The sequence below is a fragment of the Lutra lutra genome, chromosome 2 (genome assembly GCF_902655055.1).
Source record: "Lutra lutra chromosome 2, mLutLut1.2, whole genome shotgun sequence".
NCBI classification, from domain to species: Eukaryota; Metazoa; Chordata; class Mammalia; order Carnivora; family Mustelidae; genus Lutra; species Lutra lutra.
In genome coordinates, this window is record NC_062279.1 from 56,453,415 (window position 1) to 56,476,872 (window position 23,458).

The following is a 23,458-nucleotide window of genomic DNA, read 5'->3' on the forward strand; positions in this document are numbered from 1 at the left end:
TTCCATTTTCATCTCCTGAACTCACAAAACTGTGAGGCTTGCCCTGGGTTCCTCCTTCTCATTCTGCAGCACAGAAGTTTTCTCTAGGAAGTCAGATGGGGGCAATTGTAGGATTTATTTGTTTCTCTGATGCCCAATGTTCCATATACTTTGTCTAATTTTTTAGTCCTTTCAAATCACAAATAGAAGTCTTTGGGCTAAATATCTTCCAACCCTAATTTTAAAAAGTCATTTAAAGTTGAATGAATGGGCATGGAGGCATGGATAGCTAGGCTGAAAAATTCCCTTGGGTTCGGGTGGAGTTTTCATATTTTTTGTTTTGTGTTACTATTCTGTTGACAAATGAATTTGCGTGTCATCCTTGCGCAGGGGCCATGCTAATCTTCTCTGTATCGTTCCAATTTTTAGTATATGTGCTGCCAAAGTGAGCACTATTCTGTTAACAAATGGACTGTGTAAATTTATTTCAGTAAAATAGTTCAAATTAAAATATGCATAAATGGCATCTAAATGGTGACAAATATTTTTAAATTCCCATCACTAATCAATAAATGAATTTTCTCTGTGTTTTACCCTTTTGTCTTTATTCTTAATCCCTGCTCCCTCAATGTTAACAGTACCTTCCTTCCTTAAATGTTTTTCCCTTTGGCCTTGTAACACTACACATTGCTTAAGACTTCAACTGTTTCTTGACCGGTCCCTATCTGTTTGCTTTTCTATTTTTGCCCCCCATCATTTTTACAACAGTTGTTCATAGGTTTGGTCTTTTGCCATTGCCCTCTCTCCCATGCACCCTCCAATGGAATCTCCCCTTTCTATGCTAAGAAGTTACAAATCTAAATTTGTGATCCAAATTCTCTCTCAGATTTCAGTTGTGTAGAACCACATTGGTGTTAGACACATACATAGGCTCCGTCACCCCTCAGTTCTCAACTGACCTTATTATCTTTCATTGCCCCTACCTTTCTCATCTCCATCAACTGCCAGGATCATTCTCCTAGCAACCGAAGCTTTCAATCTTGTAGTAATCCATGTTTCATTTGAGCCTCTTTTATACCTTAAGCCAGGCAGTCACTTAACTTTACCTTTGTTTTCTGTAAAATCTTTCACTAATCTTTCCCTTTCCACAGCTTCCTCCCTGATCTAAACTCATTACCTCATGGTGTGTGATGATAAAGCCAGGATGAATACCTAGATCTTCTGTAGAGACCTAATTCAGTGTTGCTTAGTAAGTGCTTCTGGGTTGTTTCTAGCTGTATATATTGAATAAACGAATTGGTAGTTCCTTATAATAGTGGATCATTTAACTACATAATCCTATTTACTGCTTCCAGATCTACAAGCCTAATATTTCTCTCCTCTTCCTTGTACAAAGCCTAAGGGCATTATTTTCCAATTTTTCCATTTTCAGAATAAAGTAAACATAATGCTGAAAACTGACAGACATCTGTAAGTCCCTCCTATGAAAACACATTCAATTTCATAATTCTTATGCTAGACTTACAGCTTTGACTTACTTACCATCTCTTTAAACTTTATAAAAGCCAATACATTTATCAGCTATTCTCCATATCAGTAATCACTAAAGGCAGATCCTTTTGAAAAGTAAAGTGAAGGCAAGTAAAGCAAAATTTCCTTCAAACAATCCAGGGGAGGGGCGCCTGGGTGGCTCAGTTGGTTAAGCAACTGCCTTGGGCTCAGGTCATGATCCTGGAGTCCTTGGATCAAGTCCCACATCAGGCTCCCTGCTCAGCAGAGAGTCTGCTTCTCCCTCTGACCTCTCCCCTCTCATGTTCTCTCTCTCAAATAAATAAGTAAAATATTTTTAAAAATCCAGGGGATTTAGAATATAAATATGAATATTTAATCAAGGAACTCCAGGACATTACACTGATATTTGGACTTCTGTGTCATTTGGGTCAAGCATAAAACTTTCAGCCCCTCTTTTTCATACCAGGAGATGATAAACTATCAGCAAGGGAAACTGTTATCTAGATCATTTGAAGAAGGCAAGAGTTCTTGGCCAATTTTAAAGTGGGAAGGAAATGCTAAGAAATCAATTAATATGCTAAAAATGAAACTCAGGTGTTTTGAAAGACCCTGCTGGGCAACTAAACTTAAAATAGAAGGTTGACTACCAAGGACTCTTTGTCAGGGTTGCTTTGCCTTGGCACTATTGACATCAGGGACAGGTAATGCTTTTCAGTGAGGGGTTGTCCTAGGCATTGCAGGATGTGTAACACATCCCCAGATTTTATCCACTGTTGCCAGCAGCATCCACTCAGTTGTGACAACCAGAAATGACTCTATATACTGCCAAATATCCCAAACTGCTCCTACATGAGACCCACGGCTATATATTAATGAGCAACATTTTTTGATATTATCATTTATAAAACCTCCTTTTTCAAGGCTGCTAAATGAAGCAACACATAAAGTGAAAACTTTAGGATGTGAAAACCAATAGTTACTAAAGAGAATCACAGGTCTTTGGTATTCATATTTTCTTTTATATGCACTAATTTCAGTGGTTACCAGTGCCGTTTCTCCCTTCTTTCCTTCCTTCCTTCTTTCTTCCTTCCTTCCTTTCCTTCAAAGATTTGCATTAGAAAACACAAGACCATTTTAAAAAAGTTTTTCAGTAAAACAGCATCTTAAGTTATACATTGAAAGTCTACAAGGAAGGGAAGAAGATATTACAATCTTTAAATGAATAAGCAGAAATTGAAATCAACGTGTATACAATTGCAAAAAGATAAAGTTCTCATTTGTAAGAAGAAAGCAAGAAAAAAAGTCTGTTTTCCTACTTATTTAATAGTTTGGGCAGGGAAAAAAACAGCATTAAAGTTGTCATCATAATGTGCTTACTGTTGATTACAGCATCTTTTCATACCTCTCAGAAAATCTTGTATTTCTCAAAAGTTAGTATGGTCCCACCGTACCAATTAGGAACTGCAATCAGTTTAACAGAGAACAAAAATAATAGTGACTTAAACAAAAGAGGAATATATTTCCTTTTCACTTAAAATAAGTGAAAGCTGTTAATGTAGGCTCCATGGTCCCCAGGCACTCAAATTTCTTCCTTACACCCAACTCTCCTTAGCATATGACTAAATAGGGTCTCCATGGGGAAAACATCACAGGTCCCTGAGGTCCTCCAAAAGGTGGATGAGCCTGCCTCCCTCATAGGGATAGACAGCTCTTCTTATCATCACCCTTCTATCATCACCCACATGATGCTTCCTAGCATACCTGGCCTTTACATGCAAGGGAAGGGAAGAGGAGGGGAGGGGAGGGAAGGGAGGGGAAGAAGGGGGAAGGGAAGGGAGGGGAAGAGGGGGGAAGGGAGGGAAAAGGAAGGGAAGGGAGGAAGGAAGAAGGGAAGGAAAGGGAGGGAGGAAGGGAGGGAGGGGAAAGGGAGGAAGAAGAGAAGGAAAGGGAGGGAGGGAGGGAAGGAGGGGGAAGGGAGGAAGGAAGAGAAGAAGGGAAGTGAGGAAAGGAAGGTGGGAGGAAGGGCCTGAAGGAGGAAGACAGAGATATATATTATTTACCTCTTCAATACCTCTTTTCTTTTCTTCCTATGTAATGTGAAAATAACTCTGAGGAAGAAATATTGGGGTGGAGGAACTATGACAAATAATCCACTATGAAACTGGCCAATCCAGATTTAATAGAACTCCAAAGGCCCATTTCAACCTCTGCCTAACAAGAATGTAAGCCATAGCAGTTAAGAAAAACTAACCAGTCCTTTTCATTTCTCATGTCTGAATATTACACATAAAATATCCAGTTCTCCCAGTTAGTTATAATTACAAAACATATGTGCCTATTAAATTAAACATACCTTGACTATAAGTGCAATTATTATTTGAATCAGGTGATCAATAAAATAGCTAATGATCCTAGAGCCTTTACTATGTGCCATTATATTTTACTTATATTATTTATCCAATTCCTCAAGGACCTGAAGTATTATTATCAAAACTATTTCTCAGAAGATAAGAAAGATACCCAGAGAAAGGTTGAGTATTGACCCAACCCAATGTTGGATATGGAACTAGCTAACTCCAAAGCCCATGTCTTAGTCACTACTATCCCAATTTGTAAATATTATATCATTTAAGTATATTTTAAAAATGAAGTAGGATGTAGTGAAAATGATATTAAGTGGCTCTCTTCTAAAAGGAAATACCCTGTGTTCCCTATCATTTTTACAATATTCTTTCTATTTTTTTAATGCAATGCATTTCATGAGGGATACAATGATATTGCTATATAACAGAGATACCTATTCACTTTGTACCTAAAAGGAAGATTTTCATTTTCAATAATGAGAAAACATTACTTCCATAATCATAAATAAATTATTTTGAAAAGATGTAGTGATTTCTTCCTGAGAGGTAAAAAGTCACCTTAGTATAGATTTTGCTACTATAAAAGGGAAATTCTATTTATGACTGGCAAGAGGAAACATTTTAAATTATTATATCTTAGAATGCCTGGAACTCCATATCCATTTATGCTATTAACTCCCAAGTTAAACCAAATAATGAGTCTTGAAATGTTCAAATTATCATAAAAATGTATAAAACTTCCAGAATATTAAAACGTATATGTCACCCCTTCCTGTCCAAGTCTTAAAATTTCATAGCAATGAGATAATCAAAGTACTCCTGTACAGAACATTAAGCATATACATGAGATTTGTAAGATGTTTACATTGGAACCAGTACTGAGCACCCATGTGCGCACATATTCACAAAGCTGGACCTTCAGGACAGACATTGTTCATGGACATTAAGTAGCAATCCACATATTGATCTTTGTAATCTTAGATCTAATTACAGAAAGGTACATAAATTTACAAAAGCACATAAAACAAATGCACAGTTTATTAGAGTGTTCACATTAATATTAGTATATGATATATAATGTTAAAATATTTCCCATATAGTGAACACACATAACCACCACTCAGGTCAAGAAATACATCACTGCCATTATCTTCAAAAGCCTTCCATGGGTCCCTTCTGGGGACCCTCCCTCTTTCTAGCCATAAACATTCCTGATTTTTGTGACAATAATTTCCTTGGTGCATAGGCACACCCAGAAAAGACATAGTTTAATTTTGCCCATTTTTGAAATATACATAAATGAAATTAGACTGCTATTTTAATCTTTCACTTAATCTTTCACATGAGACCTTCTATTTTCATTCTCATTGTTTCATAATATCCATTGTGATACACACACACACACATACTCATACACACACACACACTCACACACACACACACACATGCCCCCCCCCCCACAGGAATATTACTCAGCCATTAAAAAAAAGAATGGAATCTTGCCATTTCCAACAACATAGGTGGACCTAGAGGGTATAATGCTAAGTGAAATAAGTCAATCAGAAAGAGAAAACTATCATATGATTTCACTTATACATGAAACTTCACCAAAAAGACATACTCTTAAATATAGAGAACTGAAGGTTGCTGGGCAGGGGTTGTGGGTGAGGGGATGGGGAAAATAGATAAAAGGGATTAAGAATACACTTATGATGAAGAGCACTGAGAAATGTATAGGGCTGTTGAATCTTTATATTTTATACCTGAAGCTAATATAACACTGTGTGTTAATTTTATTTTCATAAAAAATCTATTGGAAATATTTTTTAGATCTAATTCTATATCCTGCAAATATAACTTCTCTGTTCTTACATTTTCTGTATGATTTTCTTAACTGAAGTATAATTGACATATAGAAGTTTCCAGTGTACAACAGGATTCAACTTCTGTATGCATTGTGAAATGATCACCACAATAAGTCAAATTCCCATCATTCACCTGACAGAGTTAGAAAAATTATTTTCCTGTGATGTGAACTTTTAATATTTACTTTCCAAGCAACTATCAAATTTGCAAAGATAGTATTATTGGCTATAGTCACCATGCTTTACATTACATCCCCAGGACTTATTTCATAACTGGACGTTTAAACCTCTTGATCTCTTTCATTCAATTTTCCCATACCCAGTCCCCACCCCTCTCATAACCAGCAAGTTATTCTCTGTATGTATGAGTTTAAGTTTGATTTTGTTTTGTTTTCTTTATTTATTTGTTTTGTTTTTTAGATTCTACATATAAGTGAAATCATATGATATTTGTCTTTCTTTGTCTGATTTGTATCACCTAGCACAGTAACCTCAGGGTCTGTCCATATTGCAAATAGCAAGATTTCACTCCTTTTTATGGCTTAGTAGTATTCCATTATATATTTATGCCACATCTTCTTTATCCATCCATCCCTTGATGGATGCTTATGCTGTTTCTACATCTTGGCTACTGTAAATAATGTTACATATAAACAAAGGGGTACATATACTTTTCAAATTAGTGTTTTCATTTCCTTTAAATAAATATCCACAAGTGGAACTGCTGAATTATATGGTAGTTGTATTTTTAGTTTGGGGGGGGGGACCTTCATACTGTTTCCATAGTGGCTGCACCAATTTACATTCCCACCAACAGTGCTCAAGGGTTTCCTTTTCTCCACATCTCACCAACTCTTGTTATTTTTTTATCCTTTTGATAATAGTCATTCTGACAGGTGTGAGATGATATCTCATTGTGGTTCTGATTTGCATTTCTCTGACAGTGATGTCAAGCAATTTTTCATGGGCTACCTCTTCCCATTCAGTAGGTTGCCTTTTTGTTTTGTTGATAGCTTCCTTCACTGTGCAGAAGCCTTTTAGTTTGATGTAGTCCCATTTGTTTTTTATTGTATTTGTCACCATCACTCAGAGTCAGATCCAAAAAAATATTGCCAAGAGTGATATCAAGGAGCTTACCGGTTATGTTTCTTCTAGGAGTTCTATAGTTTCTAGTCTTATATTCATGTTGTTAATCCATTTCAAGTTAATTTTTGTATATGGTGTAAGACAGTTTTATTCTTTTGCATGTGGCTGTCCAGTTTTCCCAACATCATTTATTGAAGAGACTAACCTTTCCACATTGTGTATTTTTGCCTTTCCTACAACCCTGTGGTTCTCCTAGATGTAAGCCCTACTAGTTTTGAAAGCCAGAATTTCTGGTATCTCATCTCTCCAGTGCAGGTCCCAAGGTTTGGGGTGCCTCAGGTGAGGCATAAGCCCCTTGTTCCTCATGGAGGAGTTCCATATTTGTGAGACCTCTCTCAATGGCAGGTCACTACACCAAAGGTAGACTTTTGGGCAAGACTCTGCCTTTCTTACACATCTTATTGTGGCCTTTTGATCCCTTATTGTGAAGTAGCTATTTAGCTAGGTCTCAGGTTCTTTTAAGAGGGAATTTCTCCATAAGTAACTGTATTTTGGGTATGTCTATGGGAGGTGATTGCAAGATTTTCCTATGCCACCATCTTGAACCACCTCTCATTTATTAGGACTTCATCAAGATAAAAAACTTCTGCACAGCAAAGGAAACAATAAACAAAACTAAAAGACAACCTTTTGAATGGGAGAAGATACTTGCAAATGATGTCTCTGACAAAGGGTTAGTATCCAAAATCTAAACAGAGCTTATCGGACTCAACACCCAAAAATAATCCTGGAAAGAAATAGGCAGAAGGCATGAATAGACATTTTCCAAAGACATACAGATGGCTAACAGACATATGAAAAGATGCTTAACATTACTCATCATCAGGGAAATACAAATCAAAATTGCAATGAGATATCATCTCATACCTGTCAGAATGGCTAAAATTAACAACAACGTCACCAAAGGCAAGGGAAGCAAGGACAAAAATGAACATTGGGACTTCATCAAGATAAAAAGCTTTTGTACAGCAAAGTAAACAGTTAACAAAACCAAACAACCAATAGAATGGGAGAAGATATTTACAAATGACATATAGATAAAAGGCTAGTATCTAAAATCTATAAAGAACTTATCAAACTCAACACCCAAAGAACAAATAATCCAGTCAAGAAATGGGCAGAAGACATGAACAGACATTTCTGCAAAAAAGACATTCAAATGGCCAACAGACACATGAAAAAGTGCTCAACATCACTTGGCATCAGGGAAACACAAATCAAAACCACAATGAGATATCACCTCACACAGTCAGAATGGCTAAAATCAACAAGTCAGGGAATGACAACTGTTGGCGAGGATGCAGAGAAAGGGGAACCCTCCTACACTGTTGGTGGGAAAGCAGCTGGTGCAGCCACTCTGGAAAACAGTATGGAGGTTCCTCAAAAAGTTAAAAACAGAGTACCCAACAACCCGGCAATACTGGGTATTTACCTCAATGATACAAATGTAGTGATCTGAAGGGACACAAGAACCCCAATGCTTATAGCAGCAATGTCCACAACAGCCAAATTATGGAAACAGCCTAGATGTCTATTGACAGATGAATGGATAAAGAAGATGTAATACACAGAGAGAGAGAGAGAGAGCATGAGACATACACAGAGGAATATTTGCAGCCATCAAAAATGAAATCTTCTCATTTGAAACAATGTGGTTGGAACTAGAAGGTATTATGCTAAGTGGAATAAGTCAATCACAGAAAGACAATTGTCATATGATCTCATTGATATGTGGAATTTGAGAAACAAAGCAGATGATCATAGGATAAGAGAGGAAAAAAATGAAACAAGACAAAACCAGAGAGGGAGACAAACCATAAAGGACTCTTAATCTCAGGAAACAAACTGAGAGATGCTAGAGTGAAGAGGGGTGGAGGGATGGGGTGTGGGTGATGGGACATTGGGGAGGGTATGTGCTATATGTTGAGCGCTGTCAATTGTATAATCACAGACCTGTACCACTGAAACAAATAATACATTATATGTTAATAAAATTAATTAATTAATTAATTAATTTTTTAAAAACTGCAAAGAGATATCAACTCACACCTGTCAGAATGGCTAAAATTAACAACACAGGAAACAACAGATGTGGGCAAGGATATGGATAAAGGGGAACCTCTTACACTGCTGATGGGAATGCAAACTGGTACAGCCACTCTGGAAAATAGCATGGAGGTTCCTGAAAAAGTTAAAAATAGAACTACCCTCTAACTCAGCAATTGCACTACTAGGTATTTACCCAAAGTATTAAAAAAAAAAAACTGATTTGGAGGGACACATGCACCCTGATATTTATAGCAGCATTATCAACAATAGCTAAATTATGAAAGAGCCCAAATGCCTATCAAATGATGAATGGATAAAGAAGTTGTGGTAGATATCTACAGTGGAATATTACTCAGCCATCAAAAAGAATGAACTCTTGCCATTTGCAACAACATGGATGGAGCTAGAATGTATTATGCTAAGCAAAATAAGTCAATCAGAGAAAGATAAATACTATATGATTTCACTCATATGTGGAACTTAAGAAACAAAGGAGATGAACACAGAGAAGGAAAAAAAGAAAGGAAGGCAAAAATAAAACAGACTCTTAACTATAGAGAACAAACTGAGGGTTGCTGGAGGGGAGGCAGGCAGAGGGTTGAGTTAAATATGTGATGGGTATAAAGGAGCGCACTCGTTGTGATGAGCAGGTGTTGTATGTAAGTGAGGAATCACTAAATTCTGCACCTGAAACTAATACTACCCTATATGTTAACTAAATGGAATAAAAAAAAAAAACTTAAAACAAACAAAAAAAGGAAATGTTTCTCAAACCCAAGGTGATATGATAATGACATTACAAAACTGAAGTTTTGTAGGTTTGCTTTCAGTTAGCTTTTTAACCTACTCAGTATTGACTTTTGTGTATGGCACAAGGTAGAAATCCAATTTAACATTTTCCCATATGAAAACCCAAATCATCTTACCACTATTTATTAAAAAGTCACGCTTGCACTGCTCACTGAAATGCCAAGTGTGTCATCTGTCATTTCTGCGTATGTGTGGATCTGTTTCTGGACTCTCCATTCCATTGCAATGGCCTAGTCATATGTCCCTACATCAACTTCATACTGTTTTAGTAATTGTTGCTTTATAATAGATCTTGGTATGTAGAAGTTCTTCCATCCTCTTATCCTTATCAAGAGCATCTTTGCTTTTCAAGAACTTTGCACTTCCATGTAAACATCAGAATCAGCTTTGAAGATCCACAAAAGTAGCAACAAAAACTGTTGGTATTCATTCACTTGGGTGTACATGGAATTTGTAAGATATTTGGAGAGAAGTAAAATCTTCCCAGACCATAAGCAAGACTGGATATTGTATCTTCCAGCTCCCCAACCACAAAGCTAATGTCACACTTTTTAAAAAGTTTTTGGCAGCAGTCTACCTCAACGTACCAACTCCTGGTAAATTAATAAACCCCGAAATTCCAGTGACAACTTACTACAAGTTTATTTCTTGATTATGTGATGTCCAATTATTAAAAAGGCATTCAGAACAGTTTTGTTTCATGAACTCTTCAGAGACCTACGCTCACTGAAGCTTAACCATATCATAATCATATGCCTTATTTCTTTTACTACACTAATGTGTAAATTATATCTGTTGATGTTAAAATGCTAAACCAACTCTGCATTACTTGAAGGAATGTAACTGGTCATGATATATACATGCTTTGTATATATTACTACATTCAGTTTGCTAATACTTAAAGATTTCTGTATATATGTGCATGAGTAAGATTGAGCTGTAATTTTCTTTTCTCTTATCATCAGGTTTTGGTATCAAGGCTATGCAAAAATCATAAGATGAATTCCATCATTCTTTAATCTCTAGAAGATTGTGTGGAAGATTGCAATAATTTTTTTTAAGATTTTATTTATTTATTTGACAGAGAGAAATCACAAGTAAGCAGAGAGGCAGGCAGAGAGAGAGGAGGAAGCAGGCTCCCTGCTGAGCAGAAAGCCCGATGTGGGGCTCAAACCCAGGACCTGGGATCATGACCTGAGCCGAAGGCAACGGCTTAACCCACTGAGCCACCCAGGCGCCCCAAATTGCAATAATTTTTTTTCCTTAAACATTGATAGAATTCATCAATGAAGCCATCTGAACTTAGTGATTTTTGTAATGAGAAGCTTTTTAAATACTGATTCCATTTCTTAATGACTATAGGTCTATTCACTTTTAAGTTAGATATTTAAGGAATTAATCTAACTTTCAAATTTATTGACAGAAAGTTGCTCATATGTCATGATATCCCATTTTTTATCCCTGATGTTGGGTATTTGCACCTTCTCACTTTTTTCTTGATCAGCTTACCAAAATGTTAATTTTGGTAGCAGCAATGTCCATAATGCACAAATGTCAATTTTATTAGGCATTTTGAAATTCCAACATTTGGCATTATTAATCTTCTGTACTACTTATTTACTTTCCATTAATTTATTTCCGGTCTTTATTATTCCTATCTTCTTCATTGTTTGGTTTATTTTGTTGTTGATTTTCTAAGTTCTTGAGATGGACACTTAGCTCAGTATTTCTCTTCTTCTAATATATTAATCAAGGCTCTTTATTTCCTTTTGGGAGAGCCTAGGTGGCTCAGTCAGTTAAGTGTCTGCCTTAGGCTCAGGTCATAATCGCAGGATACTGGGATAAGCCCTGTATGGCCTCAGGCTCCCTGCTCAGTCTGCTTCTCCCTCTCTCTCTGCCCCTCACCCCACATGTTCTCTTTTTCTTTCTCTCAAATAACTAAATGTGTGTCTATCTGTCTGTCTGTCTGTTTTAGGAACTGCTTTAACTATGCCCTGTAAGTTGTGATGTGTAGTATTCTAATTACTGGATAGTTCACAGTAATTTCTAACTTCCTTTAGGAAATTGGAATTGCTTTTACTATACCCCATAAGTTTTGATGCCCTATAAGAACTCTTTTAGGAACTTCTTTAACTAAACTCTAATTTTAAATGACCTAACCATTCCTATCTAAAATATGTGGAATTCTTCATGGCTAAAAATTTTCAAAAGCCAGACTATTTGAATTCTTCATCTTGCAATATGCTTAACAGAGTTATAAAATTGTAATGGACATTCCAAGGAGCTCATGAGGACAGAAACTTCTCACTGGATAGTGCGCTCCTGTTTTCAGTCATAGTGTGTTGTGTTTTCTAATGGCTGAAAGCATCGTATAACAATGTTTAACAGTGTGGGACTGAGTACCACACAATGGAAAGAACACAAGGTTTGGAACTAAGTAAGCCTTAGGTCCAAATCCCAGCTCTCTCACAAACAATAACTGGCTTGTAACAAATCACTTCACCTCTCTGGGCCTGTTTATTCATCTGTAAAATGGGCCTAAGGCCACCAACTCACAGGTTGGGATCACATGCACTGTGCCTAGCACAATGCCCAGTCCAGAAAAAAGCACCCAGTAAGAGTCTCTCATTCAAGTTGGAGGCACCAGATCCTTACAGAACTAGAAAGGCAAAGGAAAAATGTTAAATATAAATACTCTATAATATTATACGAGAGAGGGATTTGAAAGTGCAAATAGCGCATTTGCAAAGAGCGAAGATAGTATGTACATGTCTGATAATGTTATGCAAGGAAAAGTGCCACTGAAAGAACAATTAATAAAGAAAAATATCAGTTAAATGCTTTGTTTCATTTTTTTCTGTTTCTGAAATTCTTAAAAGAATGAGATCCCTTTCAGAATTCATAATGCCGGGTTTGGGTCGTTTTTGCATTTTATATGTGTGCAGCTGTTCTTCCACTATAAGTATGCACATCTGCTCATTAGCAATACAATATAATTCCCACTGTCTAATTATTTGCAGATGATAGATTCCTTGTACATGGTCTAAAAAAAGGATAGTCCTTCAAAAGTGGTGACTTAAATAAAAAAAACTAACTTAAGAGGGTCAGCACAACGAAGTTCAGATATTAATTTGGCAAGTTCAAATATATGAACACCAGCATGTAATTGCCAACTTGATGAGAAACAGAAGGAAATAAGACTTTTTTTCTCTCTCCAATCAATGTTTCCCAGGAGACAGCGTGAGGAGGCTCGCTTCTCTACCATAAACCTGGAAAGAGGCTAGGAAGCAAACCTTCTGAAGATGGAATGGACCAAGCCTACCACCAATTCTCAGAGACTTCTTGGGAATAACCCATGTAAAGCAATACTTCATGGTGAGTGTGCTGGGACATGTGGGGTGGGGAGATGTGGAGCCCAAGGGCACTAAATAGAAGAGAATCCTTGGTGGAGGTAGGGAGAGTTTTCCATTTCAACTATCAGCCAAAGAGCCCCATTAATCCCCTACTCATGACACTGAAGGCTAAGGCAGCAGGCTCGGGGTGTGTAGTCCTCGGGCCCCATAAAACCTAACACCACAGATCATGTAGCCCACTGGGGAAAGTCAGACAAAGCTTTCTGAGGACAACTGGGGACTCACTGTGAGAGGTGAAGGCTGAGAGTGGGAGGAAAAGTGGTGCTGAGAAGTTGACTGAGGATCAAGGATATGAACCAAGCCCAGGGAAAGATAAAGATATTCGGAACATGAGCTGGGAGAAGATGATAAAGAAAAAGTGAAGGGATACTAGGGTTCCAGAAGGAGCAAGACAAACAGAAGTTGGAGACCTGGCTCTTACAGAGACAGGATGAGTCTGGTGGCTATTATCTATGGCTGCTTACTCTGCTCAGCACTGGCCTCACACAACAGACTACATTCCCTCATACATCCTGACACACATTGTGTTGGTAGGAACTCTTTGGTAGATGGAGCAGTAGAGGTTTCATTCATATGTTCTAGACAAAATATTTTATGGGAACCTCACTTTTAAGACCTTTTTTTTTTTTCCTTCTCTACAATAGCTGAGCCTATATCATTCACTCCCAGGGCTGGGGGTACTACTTTCGTTGGGGGGCAGTGGTCAGGGAAGACCTCTCTGAAGACATGATGCTTGAAGCTGAAGGAAAGGAAGGAAGGAGCCAGTCATGGCTTGAGCTGCAGGCTGACTGAGCAGTGGGTACAAGGCCCCAGGCAAGAAAGCATGTGTGTCTTCCAGGAATGGAGTGAAGGAGGGCACAGCAGCAGACATGCAGTAAAGTAGGGCACAGAAGCTGAGGTTGCACAAGAGAGTGCCAAGCAGTCGGGCTGGCCATTGTAAAGAGTCTGTATGTTAAACCCCCCCACCCAAAATGGACAACCAGCAAAATGCTTTAAGCAGGACAGGGATCTACGTCATTATATGTCATGATGTGTCATGATGAGGACAGGTCATTATGGAGAGTGGATTCGGAAAGGGCAAGACAAGCCAGTCAGGAGGCTACCATAGCAGCCAGATGAGTGAGAGTGACAGCTCAGACCCAGGCACTCCAGTGAAGATAGAGAGAGATGAGACTCAGTGAGGTGCCATAACTTTCCCAGGTCACATAGCTAGTTCACAGCAGATCCAGTTAAAGCCATATCTTCTCTAACCCCAGGGTCCATACTCTTGATAGATTTGATTAAAGATGCTTTAATTAAGGAAACATTTTAATTAAGATCTTCCGAAGAGTGACTGGGAGTTCATCACCAGCTTCTAGTAGAAGACTATTTTAGTAAGGATATAAGCTCAGCTGTTGTAGAAAAGGAAAAACAACAACAACAAAAATCCCTAACTGAACCAAATAACAGTAGGTTACAGAAGATAGCTTTTGCACTGAGTCCAGCCTGGGATGGTAACTCTGGGAGCTTCTAGCTTGTAGCTTCTTCATTATAAGTGCAAGGCCTCCATCCCTGTGGTCCAAACTGGCTCACCACTACCTCTACAGGCGACTTGAGGGAAGGCGGGGAAGGGAAAGAGAAAACTCCCTTGCTCTAAGTACACAGAACCCAGAAGTTGTACATCATCACCTCTACTCATGCCCTGGTATTCAGAACTCTGACACGTGGCCAGAGTTGATCATAAGGAGTCTGAGAAATGTAGTCTTTACTGGTGGCTACAAATCCAGTTAAAATTCCAATCCTACAGAAGTGGGGGAATTGACACTGGAGTCAACCAGCAGTCTCAAGCAGCAGGAATCTTCAGAAAGGCCATTGCATCTTCAGGAGTACGCTGGAAGAGTCCCCCATCTGTAGCCACAGTCCCCTGAGAAGGCCTGGAGCTACTACAAGAGGTCCACAAATCCAACCATGCAGCCAGCGTAGCCTAGAGTCTGTAGAATGCACTGTGTATATGAGCATTTCCATTTTCCAGAGGTACGTGACATTGTGGTGGTTAATAAAATAAGCATTCGATTTAAAGTGTAATTAAATTCATAGTGGCATCTTAATACATTTGCTTTAAATGGGTTACTAAGAACACAACTGTATCACATGGGGGATCCATAAAATTATTTGTGCTTAGAAGAGGTCCTCCTAGTCAGAAGTTTGAGCCCCTCTGGTGCAGGGAAAGAAAACAGCCTTGAGCTTTAGACAGAGCTGGGTCCAATTACTGCCATTGACATCAAGCAAGACTGACAAACTTTTGGAACCTAATTTCCTCTCTTCTGTTAATGGGGTTACAATGAACCCCACTTTATAAGGCTGTGGTAAAGATTAAGTGAAATTATAAATTTAAAGCCTCTATCACTAAGACTGGCCCAGAAGAGGTGCTTGAAAAATGTTGCTCTCCCTTTTCCCAGGGTTAAGGAGAGTAAAACAGGTTGAGAAGTCAGACTTGTATCAAGTGAGACAAAGCTGAAATCTTTCAACATTGTGTGTTTGTGTCCTTGTGGCTTAGCCCAAGGTATGGGCCTGTGCCCTATATCTTCATGCAGGAATAGGACTGAAATGGTGTAATTCACACAGAGAGGGTGCTAGGTAGAGGGATACAGATCAAGCATAAGTGGCTGGGATCCGATCTGGTTTTTTTTTTTGGATGACTATGTCAGCGGCAAAGTTAAGGAGCCACCTGTCCCTCACCCTCACAACCACCACTACCTAGCCCCCCAGCAGCCACTCCATCACAGAATGGCAACATCAACAATGCTGAAACCTTTCCAACTAACAGGAAGGACCAAAGAAAGCTTGTGGGCAGAAAACCCACACTTTTATAGGTAAAAGGTAAATACTTTCCCACAGAAATCAAGGATATAAAAATAACTCAATAATTGGGGCACATGGGTGGCTCAGTGGGTTAAGCCTCTGTCTTTGGCTCAGGGTCCTGGGATCGAGTGCTGCATCAGGCTCTCTGCTCATCGGGGAGCCTGCTTCCCCCACCTCTCTCTGCCTGCCTCTCTGCCTACTTGTGATCTCTGTCAAATAAATAAATAAAATATTTAAGAAAAAATAACTCAATAAGCTCATTGAAACTGTACTGTTGTATTGAGAAGGACATAGCTATAATGCCTGGCACTTGTATGATGTTTGACCATTGTCAAGTTATTTTCACATTATTTCATTTAATTCTTATGACGTACGCAGTATAGGCATCTGCCTTTTTGGCAGATGAGAAAACAGCTCAGAATGAGTAAGTGTCTTGGCCAAGGTCACGGTTGGGAAAGGGTAAGGTGGGCCCAGAACCCAAATCTCCTAAGTCTCAGGCTCTGCCATGTTGTCTGGAGACTGGGGAGTCTGGACTCCACATGGTCCACATGGTCAGGGATGAGCATGTTCTAATCTATCCTTAGGAGCCTGGAGGAGTCATATTTGTCCCATGAGTACAACAGTACATATTAGCTTAAACAGTGGTATCTGAGTGCTTCAGCAAAACACAGGTTTTGTGGTAATTGGTAAATTAAGAGAAAAAAAACTATTCCAATTACTGGCCGAATCTATGACAACGCTATTAGGTCTCTTACTTCACCTGAAGCTAATCCATTGGGTAGAACTCTCTTAGGACTCATTGTCTATTGGCTGTGAAATATCTTTAAAATAGTATCTTTAAAAGTCTACATTTTCTGACAGCTCTCTCACCAGCTTTGCCCCCTTCCAAATGGCAGACTGGGGGAATTTCTGCCTTGCCATTAGGGCAGATACCAATAGAGCTCCTACAGCACCTTGAGGCAGTCAAAGAATGCAGGATTTCTCTGCCTAATCTATGCCATGAAGATCTAATGAACTGAAAAGGGACTTTAAGCTGAAATTCTTGCTATTTCTACCACAGCAAATCCTGAACATTAGCAAGAGTCCCCACATTTGCAAACATCATTCTAAGATATTGCTTCTCTCACAAAACAAAGTGAATCATAACTTTAAAAAAAAAGTGACCCCTTCAAATTTAATGACTCTACAAAGTACTAAAGTCTTTCAATATGCTAATTAAAATACATTTCTCTTGAAATGTTTCTGTTAAGACTCGTCAGTTTTCTGGGCAAATCCTCACATCAAAGGTCAATAACTTCTCAAACTGACTCAAGTTTTGTCTTTTTGTTTATAAGTAACTCTGACATAGGAAGAGTATCCCTTATGCAGTGTTAAGAATCACTCATGCTTCTGACAACAACCTAGAGTAGGTTATTGCTTCACCGATGAGAGTCTCCACCAAATCCAATGTCCTGCTGTCTTCTGAAATGTCCACTGAGTAAGACCAGTCAGTCTTATGTGCCTCTACTTCTTTCATCTGGTGGTCTCTTTTCTGAATACTAAGAAAAGTGACAGGAATCACCAGGTGACTTCAAGTAGAGATGTTAGAAGCTGTGTTCAGAAGGCCATGTTCAGTTGCATCCCAGCTATCTCCCACTTCAAGCCCATTCTTCAGGGAGTGGGCTTCAGATTCTTACCTCAGAAAAATTACATGTGACTACATGTTTTGGACCTTAGGATGCCCTAGGAATATTAAATTCATTGGCTCTGGAGTTCTGAATTGATGTTTTTTGCTTTTAAAGTTCCAGTGTTAACATATACTTGTTTTAATGATTTCAGGTTAGTGTGTTGGTCTTATACTCATAATGAAGGCTCATTTGATCTCAGTACATTTGGATTAAACTATTTTCTTCCTACAGAAATAGACTTTCTCTGTGCATTAGCAAGGGGCTGGATACTGCTGCTTTTTACAGACAACTTGGTGATTCAGCATGACCTAACACAGTGTCTGGCAAGCAGAGGAGACACAAGATCAGTGTCATTAATGACTGACTGTCTTTCATAATAGTTTAGAAATATTGAGATGATCTGATATGTATTCAGGCCATATATCCCGAATCTCAAGCCCCAATTCTTAATTCTGAATTCTGAAGAAACCCCCTAATCAAACCACCAACAGGTCTTGAGGAAATAATCTTTAGTGTACTCCACTCCATGTCTGAGTCAGTGATAAATTTATTAACCAAATGGCTTTAGACCTCTGATTTACAGAGCCAAATGAACATGGTTTAACTAATAAATACATGTAATAACATGTATAATAATATGTGATATAATAAGCACAATGATTAAGTTGAATGAGTGGATTAGCAAGGATTTTTGTTGTTGTTGCAAGTAATAGAAACCCAACAAACTAGCTTCAGTTAAAAAAGATGGAGAAGGGTAGTTACCTAGTAGTTCTCATAACTGAGAGGTCCTCAGTCTCCGAAAGATTCTCTATTCTCAGCTCTCGTTTTTCAGTGTCTCTGCTAAACTTCCTCCCTTGTTTCTCCTGTGGACATACAGAACACCTCCACCTTGGCAGCCCCAGAAAAGGGAGAACACCTTATTCTCTCACATGACAGTCCCAGGGAAGGACTCCATATTGTCCTGCTTGGGTCAAATACCCATGCCTTGAATCAAACACTGTTGCCAACAGAAACAGATACTGTGATTGGCCAGGCCTGGGTCATATGATCACTCATTTCACCCTATTTCCAGAAGTGTAATGGGAAACTTTGGAATGCAGAAAAAGATTTTCCCATAGCCCATTACACTAAACTCTCCAACAAAAGTAATCCTAGTAATAATGTGGAAAATCAGATATCTTGTGATTTAGTATCTGTGAATATATATACTGCATCAAGCACTATTCTAAGTAGAAACAGACCTATACAAGGGTTAAAAAAATTCTTCCTCTACATGCATAATTTGTCTAAAATATGAGGGTTAAAAATATGTCACTGAACAATCAAATCCTATTGTCTGTGAACACCATCAGCAGCAATTTCATCTTTTGGCTTATAGAATTGAAGTTGAAGATTAATCAGATGACCCCTAAAGTCTCTTCCTGTCTATGAGTCTACAACCCCTCTGTTCAAATCAAAATACTTCCGGAAGAATAGTATACCAACCTATTACTTTATTGGACAGTATTCTGGGTTGAACTATATTTTCTCCAAATTCATATGTTGAAGCCCTAACTTTTAGTACCTCAGAATATAATCTTACTTGGAGATAGAGTCTTTAAAGATTAAAATTAAGGGACACCTGGGTGGCTCAGTTGGCTAAGTGTCTGCCTTCAGCTCAGATAATTGATCCCAGGGTCTTGGGATAGAGTCCCACATCAGGCTCCCAATACCAGTTGCTCAGTGGGGAGCCTGCTTCTCCCTGTGTCTGTCACTCTCCCTGTTTGCTAGCTCTCTCTCTCTCTGACAAATAAATAAATAAATAAAATCTTTTTAAAAAGAAGGTTAAAATTAAATCAGGTCATTGGGGTGGGCTCTAATCCAATCTAGCTGGCGTTTTTATAGGAGGAGGAGATTAGGACAAAGATACACATGGAGGAAAGACCATGTGAACAGGACCCAGGGAGAACATGGACATCTACAAGCCAAGGAGAGAGGCCTCAGAAAAATCCAACTCTGCCAAAGGCTTCATCTCGGACTTCTAGCCTCTTGAACTGTGAGAAAATAAATTTCTGTTGTTTAAGCCACCCAATCTGCGGTACTTTGTTATTAGCAAATAATACACACAATAAACCAAGAATTTCAAAGAGGAGTGAGGCACAGTGGAGACAAATTTGATAATGGGATAGAGAGAACAAGAGGTTCATTTAAGATTCTTTTAAAAAGTAGAACTCCCCCTAAGATTTAGGGGTCAGGACCAGTGGCATAGTTAACTGAGGTGTTCTAGTAAAGATGGGATAAAATAGGAAAGAAGTTAAGAGAAGGAAGGAGAGAGAGAAGTGCATGACAGGCTTCACCCTTTTTGAAATTTTGCGAAGGCTAGACATAAAGTGATTGTATCAGGACATGACACTATGGTTGGCCAAGTCAAAGGCCACATAGCCAACCTTGTGGGCCTGCAGTGAGCGTGATTCCTACATGACTTCGGGCTGTCCTGGGCTCCTAATTTGTGTCTCCACTGAGAACTCTGAAATGCTGAGCATCTCTCCCTGACCTTTGGCTTTGGGAGCCAAATGCCTACTCCACCTGGATCAAAGGCTCACCAGCATGAGCTCTTAGCCATCATCACTCTTATTTATGATGCTCACTGTCAGAGCTTCCTGCTGAGATGACCCTAAGTTTGTTAGGCCTGCCTTTCACATATGATAGGCCAGGTCCAAGAGTCCAAACCAGGGTGAATCTGAACCTTCTGACTATAGTATTTTTACCCTACCAGTTCTCTACCTCCCCTGCCCCATATCTCACCACTCTCCTGCTAGAAACTCATCCCCCCCGCTCTATGCCCCCCAAACTCATCCCCCCACTCTATACCCCATGCCAAACCAGGAACGCCTGCTCCTGGCACCCCTCCTAGGCTTTCACCCACCCTGATGGATTTGCCTGGATCCTGAACCTGCATTACCCTGGCTCCTTTATCATTTTGCTACTCTTGCCTTAGTTCTGACCTTTGCCCTCTAGCAAATCACCCAGGCACTGGGTGGTACTTAGAATCAGAACTCAAGACCCACCACCGCCCTGTACTGCCAGGGTCGTATTAAAATTCCACCACAAAGCACAATGCACATTTGGAAAAGCACACCCCCTTCTTCAGAAACAGCCAACACAGCATACCCGCTACACAAAAACCTGACACCAAAGGGAAAATATTTTTGTTAAACAGACTGATTGCTAAATGAACAGGGTTTGTGAAAATCACATCTATTATATAGGACTTTTCAGTTCATAAGCCTCATAATATCAGATCATCATATTGGCAAGGCAGTGCTTATAAGGCTGTTAGGATGAAATCTGGAAATTGCTTCATTATTGAATATTACAAATGATATATGCCAACAGGGAATTTTGCTTGTGTGTGCATTCAAATAAAATTTCTGGCCACCATTGTTTATAGCCCAGATATATTAATATCACCAATTCCAAAGAAGACAAATGAAATATTTAAATAATCCAAGCATTGTGGACCCACTGACTACTGCACTTTACCTTTATGTTTCTTTTTTTTTTAATCATCCACAGACATTAAAAAAAAAATCCTGATAACGTCAAAAGATGAGAAAGGCTAAATTCAGGGAAATAAAAGAACCATAAATCAGGAAAACTTTGGAGCTGCTAGAAAGACACTTTAATTTTGTAGACAAAAGACTGCATTAAGGAGGAATAATGCAATAATCAAAGGTGAACGAATCTCTATTGTCTGGCGTCTTTCTCTGTGGGAATTTTCCCACCCCTGACAGCTGTAAAGGGGGGAGGAGCGCAGACTGTGGCTGTGCCTTTATTCTCTCCCCCGTTTGCTCCCCAGCCCCTCCTCTCCTCCGTCAATAAATGTCTGCAATCATATTCTTGAGCTCCTGTGTGATTTCAAGGTTCATCTCTTCCATGCAGCTCAAACACTAATTATCCCAGCTGTAATTAGTAAGATAATTAAATACTGGCTCACTCATCTACCTTGGGTCGGGTCATGATTCTCCCAGAAGACCTTGAGCAGTTCCTCAAAGCTGATGCGTGCTGGCTCGTACACCACTCGGACTACTTCTGCGTGGCCAGTTTTTCCTTAAAAGAAACAGAATGTACAACCAAAATTTACTGACAACACCAATCTACTACAAGTCGTCTGTTTCCACAGAACCACCAGACAAGGGCTCATGTTCTTCCCTCCGCAGCAAGGGAGGGAGCCTAACAGTACGTTAGCTAACGATTTCATAGCAAGTCTGTCACTGGTTCTGTCTCCATAAATGCATACAGTTGTCCTCTGGCAAGCTTCCTGAGGGTGATGACTTCTCGTCATTGGGCTCTAATTTTTTTCTTTAATTTCACGAGAAAACAAACTCAGGTTTTCTTTTTTTTTTTTTTTTAATCTCACCCTTATGAAACCTTATGGATCCAATCTGACATAGAGCTCAAGGTTTGAAACTCGGCGAGGGGAATGAGCCAATTTATTTTTATTATCACTCCCTGCGATATGCAGTAAGCACAGCTGCACTACAGGGTGACATGGTGCCAGATCAAGAAACCTGGGACAAATAGCCTTCTACCTCGTTCACATCAGATTGATTCGTTAATGGAGGGACATATTCACTGTGCCCTTAACACAGGGGCAACAGGTCAGGTTCACATACCCAGTGGGGGACAAGGCTTTTCTCAGCCTATTTCATCTTGACCACAGTGAAGGTCTCTCTGTTAGTGTGCCCATTCTCAGAGGTGGTCCCAGAGTTCTGGAGATCAGGGAAGTGGGTGTTTGTAGTAGCCCTTGTACCTCTGGAATTCATGCCCTTCCTTATTTCACAGTGTTAGGATACAGTAAATAATAGAACCCTCCATACATATCATCTCTATTTAATTTGTTTTCCATCTCTTTCTGGGCACCTTACATGCAGTAAAGAATTTAGCTTTGCCCTAAGAGATATCTGGCTTTTCTCTGCCTTGGTCTCTGGAAGGTAATCTGCATCATACCTGATAGGAATATCCTTCTTTAAGGTGAGGCTGGCCACAGCAACGGTCTTAGGGTGAAAGCTAGCCCCTTGGAATCTTAGAATCCAGATGGCCACACCCAACACTGTTAGGGTCAGGGCTGGCCATGCCAGACAGACCAACCATGTGCTGAGACTGGGGACTTTGGGTAATGCAGAATCAGCTGACCTAAAGACTGAGTTCAACCATGTGGACAATCATTAATCATGCATATGTAATGAAGCCCAAATAATAATTCTGAACATCAAAGCATGGGGGAGCTTCCTGGTTGACAATACTCTTTGTGTATTGTCACATAGGGATGTCAGGAGGGTAACACATCCTGATTGCATGGGAGACAACACAGAAACTTGGCACTGGAACCCTTCCAGACTCTGCTCTATGCATTTCTCCATTTGGCTATTTTGATTTGTATACTCTCCCTGCAATAAACTGTAACCCTGAGGATAACTGTTCTCAGTGAGTTCTGTGAGTCCTAAATGATCAGATCGCACGGTGGTTTGGGAATCCCTTGAATTTCACCTTAGTTGGCAAAAGGGTTTGCCCATAGGTTAGTGATCTCACTTTAACCCTCACAGTGATTATACTGAGGGGGAAACTGAGACACCTAGAAGTTACATTTGCCCAAGGTCACATGGAGCCAGTGAATTCCTGAACCTAAGAACCTTCTGTTTTTTTTGTCCAGGATTCTGTCCAGTAAACAAGCAAAGAAAGAAAAGTGAACACGAATCCAGAAAAGGAAAAAAAGTCTATTCATTATCTTTCATCTTTTTTCTCACATTTAATTTCTGACTGTAGAAATAAAA

The 23,458-nt window shown here is 39.2% G+C and overlaps 1 protein-coding gene and 1 non-coding gene across 3 annotated transcripts in view; both read right to left on the bottom strand.

The window, feature by feature from the left end:
- MSRA (methionine sulfoxide reductase A) overlaps positions 1-23,458 on the bottom strand; it is a 437,055-nt gene that overhangs the window by 136,770 nt on the left and 276,827 nt on the right. For both annotated transcript variants that reach the window (XM_047717468.1, XM_047717467.1), the window contains one exon: positions 21,630-21,734. In XM_047717468.1, coding sequence (XP_047573424.1) covers positions 21,630-21,734 — 105 coding nt within the window. The remainder of the gene's footprint in view (positions 1-21,629; positions 21,735-23,458) is intronic.
- LOC125094529 (U6 spliceosomal RNA) lies at positions 325-432 on the bottom strand. Its single transcript, XR_007125553.1, has one exon. It is a non-coding gene; the product is annotated as a U6 spliceosomal RNA (small nuclear RNA).